Source organism: Lindgomyces ingoldianus (genome assembly GCF_010093535.1).
Source record: "Lindgomyces ingoldianus strain ATCC 200398 unplaced genomic scaffold BDR25scaffold_10, whole genome shotgun sequence".
NCBI lineage: Eukaryota > Fungi > Ascomycota > Dothideomycetes > Pleosporales > Lindgomycetaceae > Lindgomyces > Lindgomyces ingoldianus.
The window spans coordinates 849,923-864,377 of NW_022985171.1; the positions used below are offsets into that span (position 1 = coordinate 849,923).

The 14,455-nt window shown below is 48.4% G+C and overlaps 6 protein-coding genes across 6 annotated transcripts; 2 read left to right on the forward strand and 4 right to left on the reverse strand.

Moving 5' to 3' along the window:
• Window positions 1–970: 970 nt before the first annotated feature.
• BDR25DRAFT_366043 (uncharacterized protein) lies at window positions 971–2,305 on the reverse strand (the record flags this gene model as incomplete). Its single annotated transcript, XM_033696938.1, has 1 exon — window positions 971–2,305. One exon carries the CDS (start codon window positions 2,303–2,305, stop codon window positions 1,100–1,102), a length of 1,206 nt encoding a protein of 401 aa, XP_033549679.1. The 3' UTR covers window positions 971–1,099.
• A 37-nt stretch (window positions 2,306–2,342) lies between these two features.
• Window positions 2,343–4,351, forward strand: BDR25DRAFT_353153 (uncharacterized protein; the record flags this gene model as incomplete). Its single annotated transcript, XM_033695125.1, has 13 exons — window positions 2,343–2,359; window positions 2,395–2,763; window positions 2,826–2,894; window positions 2,928–3,039; window positions 3,076–3,125; window positions 3,177–3,294; window positions 3,352–3,560; window positions 3,625–3,728; window positions 3,772–3,798; window positions 3,829–3,930; window positions 3,975–4,016; window positions 4,048–4,146; window positions 4,218–4,351. The coding sequence occupies 13 exons, from the start codon at window positions 2,343–2,345 to the stop codon at window positions 4,349–4,351; spliced, it is 1,452 nt and encodes a 483-aa protein (XP_033549680.1).
• Window positions 4,352–4,917: 566 nt separating this feature from the next.
• BDR25DRAFT_392697 (uncharacterized protein) lies at window positions 4,918–7,453 on the forward strand (the record flags this gene model as incomplete). Its single annotated transcript, XM_033698215.1, has 14 exons — window positions 4,918–4,977; window positions 5,039–5,373; window positions 5,453–5,498; window positions 5,534–5,746; window positions 5,805–5,863; window positions 5,925–5,971; window positions 6,009–6,052; window positions 6,081–6,231; window positions 6,270–6,292; window positions 6,324–6,367; window positions 6,406–6,593; window positions 6,659–6,725; window positions 6,757–7,081; window positions 7,105–7,453. 14 exons carry the CDS (start codon window positions 4,918–4,920, stop codon window positions 7,120–7,122), a joined length of 1,620 nt encoding a protein of 539 aa, XP_033549681.1. The 3' UTR covers window positions 7,123–7,453.
• BDR25DRAFT_392698 (uncharacterized protein) lies at window positions 7,038–11,148 on the reverse strand (the record flags this gene model as incomplete). Its single annotated transcript, XM_033698216.1, has 17 exons — window positions 7,038–8,607; window positions 8,667–8,745; window positions 8,870–8,938; window positions 8,988–9,067; window positions 9,103–9,171; window positions 9,199–9,269; window positions 9,297–9,330; window positions 9,374–9,526; window positions 9,564–9,781; window positions 9,812–9,903; window positions 9,975–10,045; window positions 10,075–10,099; window positions 10,145–10,231; window positions 10,288–10,370; window positions 10,410–10,887; window positions 10,972–11,042; window positions 11,078–11,148. The coding sequence occupies 17 exons, from the start codon at window positions 11,146–11,148 to the stop codon at window positions 7,167–7,169; spliced, it is 3,192 nt and encodes a 1,063-aa protein (XP_033549682.1). The 3' UTR covers window positions 7,038–7,166.
• Window positions 11,149–11,229: 81 nt separating this feature from the next.
• BDR25DRAFT_353157 (uncharacterized protein) lies at window positions 11,230–11,495 on the reverse strand (the record flags this gene model as incomplete). The annotated part of the gene is made up of 2 exons (XM_033695126.1): window positions 11,230–11,370; window positions 11,397–11,495. 2 exons carry the CDS (start codon window positions 11,493–11,495, stop codon window positions 11,230–11,232), a joined length of 240 nt encoding a protein of 79 aa, XP_033549683.1.
• A 798-nt stretch (window positions 11,496–12,293) lies between these two features.
• On the reverse strand, window positions 12,294–14,240 carry BDR25DRAFT_312727 (uncharacterized protein; the record flags this gene model as incomplete). Its single annotated transcript, XM_033691321.1, has 2 exons — window positions 12,294–12,300; window positions 12,349–14,240. The coding sequence occupies 2 exons, from the start codon at window positions 14,238–14,240 to the stop codon at window positions 12,294–12,296; spliced, it is 1,899 nt and encodes a 632-aa protein (XP_033549684.1).
• Between the last annotated feature and the right edge of the window lie 215 nt (window positions 14,241–14,455).

Genomic DNA, 14,455 nt, shown 5'->3' on the forward strand with positions numbered 1-14,455 from the left:
CACATCGAGCATATCTTCCTCATGGAGAACTTATAGGTTATGGAGATGCTGCGATCTCGGGCGATACCGGAAAAAGTCAACGATACGGCTTGCGCAATTCGATTTGCTAAACAGCGTTACCACACCAGTTTAGAGTGGGTAGCTGCAGATTTCCGAGGATAATGCGAATATTGGATGGCGTGGTGGGTGGAGAAGAAGGTTGCAACTTTGAGCGTAGTTGAGGATATCACAACAGCTGCACTAGTGACACGAACTAAAATATGGTATCCAATCATAATAACATTCGTGTACGGAACGCAAAAACATTAAAATAGAATCGCATTGAAAATGAGTGCATTCGTGGAAGTTTCTGTTGTGCGACCCATCGAAGATAAGAAGAAGCAACGAGCGGCGAGGTAACACGGCGCGGGAACTAGAGATGATACGCGTCTAAAGACGCCACCAACACAGGGAAGGGCTAGGTTCGAGGTCGGAGCGCGCGCCATAGTATTCAGTCACCGCCCCTTCTGCCGAGTTGGCTTCTTGCATGGGGGGCTGTGCAGAGCGGCATGTCGTACGATTTCCTCATGGCCCTGGAAGCACATGAGCTTACCTCATCTAATAATATCTTCACAAAAGCTTCTACGTTCAGATTGATGACCCTGGAGAGATTGAGGACCTTCCCTTGCGCGTTTCAGGTTATCCTGGCCGCAGCATGATCTATGGTGAAAACAATACGGCAATGCAAGCTCGTCGTGAAGGACAATATTGGCTTCCTGCAGCCTCAAGGCGTGCATGCATAACTTCGGGAGCCGTTAGACGTTGAGGCTACTCCGCCGCATTAACTGCAGCAGCACATGTCAGTGTTGGAATACGGGAGCAAAATGAGGATATCAAATCCAGATTTGTAATTCATCAGGCACGATTGGTGGGGTTAACTACAAAACAGCCGCAACACAAGAAACGCATTTCTCATTAATTATTCATCAACTGCTGATGCATAACAAATCAAGAGCGGTGGGTATAGATACATGAAGCTCATTCATCATACACCAACGCTGCCCATGACAAAACCGAAAGCTGAAGCGGCTAATCAACCAATAGACATTAAGCTTCTGCTTTATTCCTTGGTCTCATTCTCCAGCTCTTTCCTCAGTTTTTGTTTCAGTCTTCGGATGATCCTCCTGTCTTTAACCTTCCTCTCGATCTCCTCGAGCGTAAATCTCCTGTTCCTTCCGTTTTTGTTTGGACGGTAAAGATGGGTGAAGTGATGATCGAAGAAGTTGTCGCGACGACCGAAAAATCTGTAACAAATTTTACATTGAAACTTCTTCACGCCTTCGTGGGCTTCCCAATGCCTTTTTCGATGTTCCGGTCTGGTAAAGCGTTGTTCACATACGCTTCCGTCCGGGTGTTCGTATGCACACTCGTAAATGCTGAGACCAGACCTCTTGAGGAGCCCAGTGTACTTTCCCGTCCTGGCATCCTTTTCGAGATCGCTAAGGGCAATGGAATCGAACCTGACTAGCTCGAGTCTCTCGCGTTTTGGTGTTCGGGGCCTGTTCTTTAATGAAGCTTGGGTCTTCAGCTGCCGCCTCGCACTCACACGCCTTGGTGGGGTATCGCTATCTTCAGTGCCACTGTCGTCAAAGCAACTGTTGCCATCATCTGACTCATGCGGCTCGCTCTCTCGCAAGTAAGTCTCTTGTGACGACTGTGTTGACAGTGGCGAGCTGAAATTCGCTGTATCGAGCCCTGTGGACGGTACCATCGGCTCAGAATTCAATGTCTTCAGATTTCCTCCGTCCCATACGGGAATGAAGCCAGGATATACCCAAGCGTCATGCTCGTAGTATAAACCTTGCCAACCAGTGGTCGCTACGTTGGCCCATTCGGGGTCGATAGTGTCACTGATAGTGCCACCCGTACCTCCAAATGGTGAAGCCAAGCTTGCGCACACCGATGAAGCTATATGGCCTGGGAGTTCGGGTTGAAAACTAGGTTGCAGAGGCGGGGTGGAGATTGGACCTTGCGGTAGAGGCAATAGGTCCGGATCATACGAGATAGGGTGAGATTCGGTGGACAGTTTGTCGTCAAAAGCGCCATGCGGCTGCGATATGCCTTCGAGACTCATGTTTTCGGTACAGGAACCCATTCGAGACGGTGGTGATTCAGGGGTTGATTCAACCCAAGAGTCAGAAGTATAGCTCTGGAAATAAGAGAGAGACATGTGCAAGGATTCCATAGTGTCGTAACTCCCTCCAAGCTCGGGCAATAGATGAGAGGTAATGGCAGTTGAGTCTGGGTAGCCTATGGAGACTAGCATAATATTCCTGTGATCTCAATAAATAAATAAAAAGGTGATGATTGTTGACAGTCGGTGTTCTATAAAAGAATTATTGAACGACGGGGCAGGATGAATAATTTCAAGCCAGACCAGAGGCTCTGTTTATGCTTTTTGTATTGGGGCTTGCCACTCAGAGACAAGTTCTGGGGATCTGCAGAGGCGCGCCGCGAACACGGCAGAGAACAAGGTCAAGGAATGTGTGCGGTAATGGGAAACATGACAGCTACCCACAATGGCCTTCCACCTCAGGACCTAAACCTAGATCCCAACGTGGAGTTACCGCAAGGACGCATGGCAACATGGCAGGCGCCACAAGGGCTCAAAAGCCTAGCCTTGCAGCTCGTATACTCCCGATCTCTGGAAACTTCCCTCAAGCCCATGAACTCGAAATCTTCCACTTCTTTCACCGTTCACGCTAGACTGCAGCCAAGCCTCTAGTGAGGGGAAGTGTAGAAGGGGTTGACTGCTGCAAATCTGGAACGCTAGGATGCATTCGGAGTTTCCGCACTTCAGTTTCAAGTCTAGATCTAGTCGTATTAGCTCACTATTCTATGATTAAACCTATGGCGTAAAATGATTTTGCCGATGTATGCTGTCATAGAACACATTCAGACTCACCGGGGCAAAGCCATAACGTCGGATCCTGGCTCGAATTCAAGGAAAACAACCTTAATGCACATTCTTCAACTGAAACATTGCCTCCCGGAGATTTAGTAGACTGAGAAGGAATGTTCCATGCGTTTACTTAGACGGTGGCGATCACGTTGAATTGCATTCCGGCCACATGGGTCGTAATATTGTGCCATTGAGTTAGAGAAGAACATGTCAAGAATCTCCAGGGAATGGCCAGGGGGCGAGAGCTGGCTTTAATTGGTCACGAGAGGCGCTCCCCTGGCCGGTGGAACTTATGGTATTTCTTCCGCCTTCCCCGATGTCTCAGCGCGTATATGCGGGTGAACGGGTCTCATGTGGCCTCATTGGAGCAAAATATAACATAAGTCCCTCGAAAAGGCGGCAAAGTCTAGGTGCAATTGGCGGGCGCGGTGAGACAAAATACAATGTTACGCAACCTCCCTCCTGGCGATAAGCGAGTGCAGCCTAGCTTGATGTGTGGATCCGTCACTTTCGAACAAGCGATTGAGCGGCTGCTCCACCCGCTGCCATGCCAGTCATACATCATTCACCACGGAAGATGGTTCTGCCGACGTCAAGGTCAAAGAACAGCCTTTCTTCTGTGACCAATAAGACTTACAAGTACCTTTGCCTTACAACTTCCACTAAAAAAACAACCATGCAAGAATCCACCTTCCCGCCCACGCCAACATAATTGACGATGCTCAACTGCGCCGCTTCTTACAACGATTCCCAAATCGGCCAGAAACAGGGTCAGATGAAACGCAACGTCACGCAAGCTACCCATATTCTCACCGCCGACTGGATCAAAGAGCTTAACACCCTTCTTGACCCACAGGGTCAAGAAGGCCGTTAGGGCTTATGGTGAGAATACAAGGAACATACCAACGACGACCCTGGCTTCCCGGAGGGCTTGCAATCCGCTCAGATCGCGATGCAGAAGCAGATTAATTGGAGGATCGTGCAAGGACGTTCGAAGATTCTAGGTACAGGTGATCTGAACGCATCAGATTAGAACCTAGAGATATGGGCATGGGTAGTGGGAGTTCTGGATCTGGTGACACCTCTCCCATGCGAATTAGGCGTAGGGGAGGTAGATCATACGAAAGAGGTGAAGATCCATGTGCAAGCTCTACCCAATGAACTGACTGAAGTAGATCTGCCTGCCTCCCATTCAAGAAGATCATGTTCGTCATATAATATCGTTACACAATCGGATGATCATTCGACGCCCTTTACACTCCCTTCAAGGACGTAGCACGAGCACGTAATGAAGCAATGGAGGAGAATGATGAATCGGTACCTGGCGGAAAACGTAAGGGGGTAGCCATCAAGCAAACTTCCAGGCACCTTTCCGCTCAGCACATCGAGATATCTATTTTATCTAACTAGCATTCCGCGAGTAAAGCTGATCAATCACTCCGCATGGCTCAAGATGGAAATTTTGGGTCGGAAGCTAAGGAGACGGATAAACTGCAAATGAGTGAGTAGCCGCAGATACACCCTACCTTGCATGCAAATACTTCGCCAGGTTGCACAACTTCGCCCTTGAGTAATTCAACGCATCTGTATCCACACGGCTTTTCAAAGTCTTCGTCGGGATGACCAACTCTTGAGGAACTGTGCTGAAACCGTGGCCTTCTATCCCACCACCTGCCTTGGACGTGCAGCCATATTATCCCGATTCCCGGTCCAGATCCAATAGGTTGGAGTGTTCGGCATATTAAGCTCATTATAGAGATTTTTAAGGAAGAAGAGAGGAAAAAGGTGGCGTTTGTTTAGGGGGCCGGTTCATTGTTTTTACATCGATGCGTGGGCAGTGACGTACGGAACAGTGGCCGATATGGAAGGACTAACGGTAAGAAATTTCATTCCACTGAACGCATTACGCTCCAGGAGAATCCTTAAATGGTTTACTTAGCATCCAATAAAGCGTACAACCGTTGAACAGGCAGTGAATGAGTGGGGTTTGTCGATTGTCCTTTATCCTTGAGCACGGGAAGGGAGCGCACATCTTTGTATATTTAGAATAGCCTGCTTAAATCGGGCGGGGGACTACATCCTAATGCTAGGCACAAGGATGCTTTCACCTTCATCATCCTCCTCCTTTCTGTACCCCACATCACAGGCTTTTACCCTCATATGCCAAGAATTTTCACCAAAGAGATTACAGATAGAGAGCGAAAGATCTCGAGGGACGCAAAATGTCTCACAGCTATCTCGCTACTTCTTTCTACTTTGACGTCAGTGACTGCTTTGCAGTGGCCCTTGACACTAAGCTGTCAGGTTTTCTTCCACAGCTTGGGCACACTCCCATCCTTGTTTCACCCTCCACCTGGCCCCTTTTATATTCTCGCCGCAGTGTACTCGCTTTGCTCGACGTATGCGAGCTTCCGCGTGCAGCAATCCGCAAGGTCCTGCAAGGGCCATCTGTGTATTGCTCTGTTTTAAATCTTAACATCAGTTAGACGCCCTCGAGGGCACATGCTTCAGCATTGGCGCTAAATCTGAATCAAAGCGGATAATATCCGTTGAGAGGGTTCGTGAAGTTGTCTCACATTTTATGCTGTTGAGGTGGCAAAAATGAGGGCCATGGAATTACAAAGCATCTCGTATTCATTATACTTTAGCATTCGATCTTGGATGCAACTGGGGGATAGGGGTCTATGTGCGATCCTAATGTTTACGTTAGATACACTCTTTGACTTACAATCTGCGATGGCCGTATTATTCCCACTATTCTGGTCATATGAAAAGTTCTTGGGGGGATTACTTCCGTTCTTGACAGTGATCATGGACCTAAATCCCCGCTATTCTCCACCACCCTAGCCAAAGTAGATACTAGTGGCAGGAATTCGACAAACTTGATGTTGGGATCATCCCTTCGAAAGCCGACCGCATTCCGTATCTTGGGCGTGGCATTTTTATTATCCTCCATTCCCCATCTCTTATGATATCCTGGAAGCCTCCACCCTGAAATTATTTGCGGTTATGCTTCTCCGGAATGTCTAAGTGGATGGTTGCAGCACTCTTGTTGGTTGTAACATAGCTCCCGAGGGCCCTGGAGTGTTGCCGCTGTATATATCAGTAATGGTAAGAGACGAAGGTCTGCTGCAACTAGCACGAAGAGGGAAGAAGCAGGAGTAACACCGAATGGCTGGTGAACCTTGTCGTTGTCAAAATGTTTGAAGACCCAGGCGTCTCTGAGCGGAGATTCGATATTTTGATGCAATGGCTAGAATACAAAGAGGGCAGAGAATTTGAGATGACATGTAAGATTCTGTATTAAGACGAAGACCTATCTGCCTAGATAAGATCCCCTCAAATGATGGAGTGTATGACTAGCTTCCTCCCAAGACCCTAGAGCTTTGGTTCTATGTATTTGCTTACCTCCATGAGTCTCGTCAAGTTCAAACGCTGACAGAAAGTGAGAATACTAAATGTAGCCACCTAGCGTTTCTCGCGTTACATTACCTAATTTCAATCGCAAATATTGGTGATTGGCGGATGCTGGTGCAAAAGGGGCGTCATTGGAGGCGTGCGGGTTTTGAGCGCTTTTGCGGAGTGGGTTGGAGTAGGACACGAATGATAGAAATTTCAGTTTGGGTTCTCATGCATGAGGAGAAGATGCCCAGTTGGTAGGATGAGCCTAAGTGCTGTAAGATATGGAGAGGCTCTGCCCGTGCGGCCTCGCGGCAGTGTTACGCAAGCTAATCCAAGTCATTAATATGACAATCCCTGCTATCGCTGGACCAATTTTCAGGAAGTAAAAGCAGCCTTATTTGGTTCCGACGCAGGCACTGTGGCACAGCAGAACAGATCCCCCGAGTGCATGCCTTGCCAAGAATATCAAGGATGAACAAGAAATACAAGAATCCTAATTGGTGGATGCTCGGACCATCAAAAAGACGCATGAAAGCAATGCACTACTCGTATTGGAGACGAGGTTGCAGGGATATGAAGACGCGCTTCTTGTCTTGGCGGCTGCACGGCAGAGTCAAGCGCGAATCACGGACCTTACGTTCTTCCAACCTCGAGCCAACATCTTCCAGCTTTCAAGTAACCTGTCAACGAACAAACAAACCATCTGCATCGCTTGGTTTTGCCCAATCGAGCATCCTCGTACTTTAGCCCTCTTCATTTAGTTCCGCCAACCAGAGTAATGATCATCCACCACCTGGTGAGTGCGAGAAACCTCCGGCACGTTCTATTCGTGCATTTGCCGCTCCCCTTCCAACTTCTTCTGCTCCTGCTCTTTCATATCTGCCTCGATGAATTCCTTGGAATACCAGGCCTGCTGCTTTCGATAGCTGAATATGAGACCCTGGTGGTCGGGACTCTCATTCCATGACCCAACTCGATAAACGAAGGCCTGCTCTTTTGCCCACCTGACGTTCTCTGCCCATCCACTCATATCATCCGGATGGGGTTCCTTGAGCCTATACAGTTCCCGGTACGGGGGAAAGCGGCGGGGCCCTCCATATGCATACGGACTCAGTGGGTCGGTCTCAAAGGGGTCTCCCTCGGCCCAGAAGAGGAGACTCAATGTCTCGTCGGAAAGAGACTCACTTGGAGGTGGTGGGAAGCCAAATTGGAGCGGCCAATAGTACTTGTAGACTCTGGGCTGCGATTCAGTGTGCTTCTCTTCCTTATTGACCTCCATGATTGGTATGAGCTCCACTTCAGACGAGGATTCCAGTTCTAGCTCTGGCTCTGACTCTAGAGCGTCCAGGTCTGGCGACCCAGGCTCTGCCGACTCAGTGAGTCTGAGGCGCTTTCTAGGTCTACCGCGCGACCGCTTCTCCCCGATCTTCGGAGTCCTCTTTCGCTTCGGTGTGGGCGTCTGTTTCGGCTTCATTGGAGAAGACACACCTTCCCAGCGCTTAAACACTTGACGGTCCGTATGCTCATCTTTCACCTCGAGCGGGCCGCCCAGATGCTTGAGGAGTTTCTCGTAATCAGTAGGATACCAATATTCCTCCTCCGGATTCTCCATCGCAAATTTAACCATTCGCGTAAGATCCAGCGCATCGTCGCCTTCTGGAAACTTCTTGACATCGAGAGCTAGATCCGCGAACGGAATCGGCAGACGTGGAGGTGACCTCTGAAGCTTCTCAGAGGGGGTTTGGAAGCCTGCCACGTTCAATTTCTTCTCGTCCCACTCAGCCGCGACCTTTTTGTGCCATTTCTCGTGGGTCGTGATCGACCAATTCTTATAACCGGACTGCCTCATAGTGTTCCTCAACATGATTCCGCATGAGTTGCTAGGCCACGGTCGCTCGAGCTCGCGGACGGTGTTGACGATTTTGTTGATGAAACGGGAGCCGCCGTTTGAGATGAGACGGAATACGACATCTGGCGACTTGAGTGAGAGGGGGAGAAAGGTGAGAAGCTCGACGGCAGTGATGTTGGCGGACTCTGGGAATGGCACGTTTTTTGAAGGCGCATTTCTCCCGAAGGAGTCAAAGGTCCCTGCGAAGTGATGGCCCACCATTCTTACGGTAGAATCAAGTTTTGGGGTCGAAGTCAAAAACTCGGTTGAAATGTTGCAGTTGAAGGTATAAGGGCGAAGAAAGAACTCCCAAGTCCATCGCGAGGTTGGGGCGTGAAGTGAAAGCCTCCTTGGAGGACTCATGTTGCCATGTGATCTGTAAAATCGCGCAGTCGCCCTCAATAATATGCTACCCGGAGAAAATTTGCTCCGGACGGTGTGATTTCATGCCCGTGATAGTGTGATATTGTATTTTCCTGCGCCTCTAGAGAAGCAAAACAAATATTCAACAAAACTGGCGGGGGTTTGGAGATGCTAGGACTAGCCTTAAAATTTTCTATGAGAGTCTAAAGATCTTTTCAAGATTCATCCTATGTTATCTTTAGTAAGATATTACTGGCCCTCCGCGCTTTGGGGACTTGTAATGTCACACAATAGTATCGTGGCTTCTTGATCCAAGGTTTGCTCTAAAATCCTATTAACTCCATCTGCCGAAGTACAAACAGTGTGTATTCATCTCTGCAATATACTAGGAACCAAATGTGAGGACTCTCAGACATCTAATAAACCCATTAAACCCCTCTCCGTATAGTCTTACCGCCACCTCAACCCTTTTCCTCCAATGCATCGCAAACCATAATCACCCCGCTACCATCCTCCTCCTGCATTTTCCCACTCACAAAAACCTCCTCGCTCTACTAGAGTGACTGGATCTGATGCTCTCGAATCATCTCACGATGCCACCCACTCCAATTCCACGACATCGACCCAAACGCAAAATGCTGGTTGTTCGCCCAGCGAATGCCCTCCAACCAATCGCTCGCATCATCGGCCAGGGGACCAGACGTTGGTAGGGCTCGTGGGAGGGAATATATTTGAGCTGGCCATTTTCGTAGCGGCAGCATTTAAACGCTCTGGCCTACCAGTCTGTCGCTCCTTCTTCGGTGAAGACAAAGACATTGGAGTTCGCGATGATAAGGTGGTGTTGTGGAAGGTCAGTATAAGGTTGTTGGAGGAACACCGGGACATTCTTGGAGTATCGGTGGGTAGGGTGTTCAATTTCTGGGCCAGCTGAGCTTCCGAGCGGGGATTCAGATAAGGCATCTGTGATACTCCCTCTGGACGTGCGTGCACTTTGTATGATAGAGGGACGAGGGTGAGGTTTGAGGGACAGAACCGTTTAGAGAGTCTGTAGGCATACCACTGTCATGTGGGATGTCTTTGGATGCATCGTCATTCTCGACAGCTAGCTTGAATCCCTTGTCTTCAGAACTCTCCTTCTCGCCATTTGTAACCTTGCCTGAGTCTAGTGATTTGTAGTAGAGGACAGTCTTTGCTGTTCAATAGCTGTTGCCAGCTACCTGAATCCCTTCTTCTTCTTCTTCTTCTTCCTTGTTCTCGTCTAAATCATTCAGCTTTTCAACTTTGCCAATTACATAGCCTCTTCCTCCGGCTACCTGGCAAGCCGAGTCGGCTAATACATTAGTATCATTAGGCTGTAAGCAGCCCATATACTTCACCAACCACCGAGATTGGGAGCCTCGAGTCGGTACGGGGCAGCATCACTTCCTTTGCCCTCTGAAAGTGTGCTTGGACTATCGAGGTGGATCCAGCGTCTCTTTACTGGTGGCCGACAACTTTCTCGCTCCCTGTCGTTCTTCAATTCAGATTATGTCTTGATCTTCTTCGGTAACTCCCCAAATTGCTTTGGAATTGGTCCCAATCATCCGAATATTTGATCGAATATAGTACACAGCGCGTCAAATCAAGAGTGTCGCCACCTTCAAGATGCTTCAAACGATCTTTACCTAAAATTTTACATCTTACATGGCTTGACATCGCGCTTGTTTCCACGCTCCTTCCGATGTGCTACAAGGATTGAGAAAGTCACTTCCGTCCAAATCAGTCATGTCCCAATCTCTACGACGATTAAAAGTATGGTAGGTCTTCATAGTCTACATCCCGTAACTAGTGCGTTGTATGGAGAATTGCGTCATCTTCGTAGTGGAATTGCGTGGATAGTCAGCCATGTATGGTAGGGCATGGAACCTGGTGATAATGCGCGCAATTGTTCCAGCTGTGAGGCCGTTGGCGACGAGACGGTCAATGATGTCGATAACTTTGAACCAATGCGTAAGGTTAGCGAGAATCTCAACCGCTGCGATGTCTCCTCTCGGGCATGGCCTGCTCCATGAGGGGCGCAAGGGGGCCGGAGCAGTAGTTTCCGCTGCTGCGACTAGGGGTAAGGCCCATGGGATATGTTTCAGTAGTAGAGGCGGTTGAGTTGTCTTGGACCGAAAGAGTGGGCGTAGATTGATTCCAAATAGGATACAAGACAAGGTACGCAGGTGAAATGACACGTCGATCCCGAGGCGAAACAGAGGAGGGCGAGTAGAGTTTTGCCTGGGCACAATGGCATCAAGGAAATTGTGGACGACTATTTACAAACAAGTTGTTCTCTGCAACTCTGTAGCATTAACCCTTTACACCGGAGTCAAACCACAATCTAACCTTTGTGTACTTTTCTGCTTCTCCTCGAACAGTGACCATGTAACTACCTCTTGTTTCTCTGAGGCAAATACCGCTTTCTTGCTGCATTCATGTTTAGTGATGGTTGTCTTTGGCACTATATCCCATAGTGATGAGAGTCGTCAGGGGTTGAAAAAGTTATCCTGGCAACACTAAGGTGATTAACCATTAGAGTGTTTTATATCTTGATCATCTGCTAAGGATTGTCCTGGAAAAACTAGGATATGTTATAGAAGCTGGGGGGATGAAATTAAGCAGTCTGAAACTGTATTGGCTGGTGCTTATGCCGTAGGAGCATCATCAGAATGATAAAATAAATGGATATAGGCGCTCTCAGCTCCCAATGGGTCGCGCCTTTATTGGCCCCGCGTGGTGGGCAACCCGCTGTGGGCTATTAGAAAGAAGGATTCGGATTACTTTTCGAATGCTTGCACTGTCGAACATCTGTTTCTCGAAGGATAGGCCGCTCCGATCCGCTAGGGAGAAGAAGCTTGTTGGACGCGAAAGCATCTCCATCGGGTGGTGAAATACTATAGCACTTACAAGTAAGGCGCAACTAATGGCTAAAGGGAGATTGATCATGTTCAAGCTCGTGGCAATTCAATGGCTTGCACATCATGTGCTTCATTTGACCATTGGATCTCGTACTATATCATCGTACTAAAGAGACGAAAAAAATGCAAAAAGAGTACAAATTAGATTTAATAGACCTATATAATAAGTTGTAAAACTATACTAGGAATCATAGCAGAGGTCCTCCGCGCTCGTGGTGGGTCCTTTAGCCCAATAGACTCTTGTATCGCACGGTTAGAGCTGACGGATGATAGAGGGCATACGAAGAGGTGCGAGTGGTCAATCAGGTGGTGAGAACCAAACTAGTCAATTGAGCAAAGGCGTAAGGTCTGGTCTCAGGAGCTTAAAGGAGCCCTGAGCTAATTATATCGTGAAGGACTAAAATGGCGCTAGTCTAAATAAGGAAAAACGCTAGTACTAAAAGAGCGACTATTGCGCTGACTCATATTAAGGTGAAACACTACGTCATGTGACGTAGTTTCACCTACTCTAATTGTCACGTGCGACATTTTGCACTAACATTCTCCATAACATTCTTATCCATAATACTGACTCGAGAACAATCTTCATAATCATTGCCCCTATAGATCGCTTGAGGCCTCTTTCCTCCATTCCTTCACGGCAGTCTCTCCACCATATCATGCATCTAATGTTAAATGTCCCAATGATCATTTCCTCAAGCGAATGCCCTCCGCTACATACAAGTACCAAATATGGAAAGGAGGGAAACAGGTGGAAATATTAATATCTGGAATGGTCGTTATTGGCTGGATTGTAACAGTTAGGATATACGTACTGGGAGTAGTCGACATTGTTTACTATCCCGGTGAAGTTAGGGAACTGCTCGGTTGCGTTGGAAGAGGAAGCGGTTGGGATCGCATCTTGGCCAAGGTATAATACTGGAGCTGTTGTAATTGTAGTTGGACTATCAAGACGCGCCATCTTCGCTGCGTGGGGCTCAAAATGGTTTCCTGGGCAAGGGGATTCCACCATAAACTGATAATGCTGTGCGCAAGCGTTAGCTCTAGTCCTAGCGTGGTCTTCAACCATTCTGCGTTCATCAGCCCCATCTTCTTGTCCCTTCTTGGCGGTTTCCCCCTCAATATCTCGGATATGCCGCTTCTTTTTCCAAGCCGATACTCCTACTTTCTGAGCAGGCAGGCGGCTCCCCGATGGTTTGCGTAACAGTCGTTCGTTCTCCCATCTGTTGAAGGCAGCTGAGTCGTAATTCTCAGGATGCACTTTCAGTGGTCCACCGATATAGTCCAAAAGTTGCTCGTAATCATTCGGGAAGTACCAAACCTCCTCAGGATGATTGGCGTGATGCTCAACACAGCGTGTCAGGTCGAGGGCATCATATCCTGCAGGCATGTATTTGAGGCCCTTGGCAAGCTTTCGAAATGGGACAGCCTTCGGCGGCGCGTTCATTTTATCGCACCCAGAACCATGTCGAGGATGCGTGATGCGTGGTGGTCTAAAGCCTCCCGTGCTAAGATTCGCACTATCCCAGTCGTTTGCCGTAATGTGGCGCCCGACAGACCACTCATTCCAGCGGTCACCAGCGCGCTTAACAATTGCATTTTTCATCATACGAAAAATGGTATTCGGTACGAGATCTCCCTTGTGAGCCTCTCGGAAGCTGTTGATCATGTGCGCCATTGTGCAGCTGGTGCCGCCGTTGCTCACGAACCGTTCAATGACATCCCAAGATTTAAGCCAATGTGGAAGGAAGGCTAAAAGCTCAGCCGCTGTGATATTACCGTTGGGAAAATCTAAATTCGGAGACGGGGCTTCACTAAGCTTGTCATATGTCGCTTGCTCGTATCGAGGTTTGTGGTTTCGCTTCTTCTTCAAAGACTCGGTAGCAGCTGAGCCATGGCTAGGGTTGATAGCAGGAGTGAAGTCAGAACCAAGCCAGTCTCGAGCATGCTTATTGTCCACCGTGGTAGCCGCATGGATTGGGTAGTCATGCGCGGGGGTTTTGTCTGCATGATGCGATATCAGAGTGTTCGCAGAATGCTGATCAAAAGTAGCAGTTACACGAAAAGGATACCCCTCCGAAGTGAGCTCGTCGGCATTGTTGGATGGGCTACCATTCCTGTTATACTCCTTGTATGCCTTGGAGATTGCACTCTCGTTGTGCAAGAGCTGGTCGAAAATCTCTTGAGGCACTTTTTCGCAGAGCTGGCAGCCCTTCACGGCTGTGCTATAGGTAGTTATCTGCTTTTTAGGCCCTAGCATAACTTTCACAGGCGTGTCAAGTATCCCTCCCACTTCCTCGCCGAAGCGAGACCCATTCTCCAGCTTTGGGAGTGTTGGAGAAAGGAGTCCTGAAGTCGCCCAAGCTCGTGGATTGCTCATTTGAAACGCCTGCTTACTATTATCTTCAGTCTTCAGATCTGGTGGAAATCTGAATGGCTTGATGAGCTGACTTAAAGGCCAAGACGAGGAAGACGAGACAGGGGTTGTTGATTTGAGTGCGTATGTAGTCAGGGTGGCCGGCCCTGCCGGACTGGTGGTCCCGGTATCGTCAACCTGCCAAGAATTGACAGGGAGGTTGATGTTCGTATCGCGTTGAATGCCGTTCACTGTACCCATAAAGGTTTGATCATTGACCGAGGCAGTTGTCTCATCCGTGCTGGAAGCGAACTGGATCTCGCTAGGAAACTGAGAACGATAGCTCGACATATTAACCTGCGCGATATTCAAGTGGGTCGATGGAAAGTTCATCAACAATTGTCTAAGTTGAATGAAAACTCGGACACCATGAAGTCTGTGGGGACTATATCAACTAGGGTGAGTTAGGATAGGTGGTTGGAAAAAAGAACATGATAAAGGCGGAAGCAGTGCTTTTGGAAGAAGAATTAAATTATATAGTTAACTTAAGGACATGAATCCTTCTG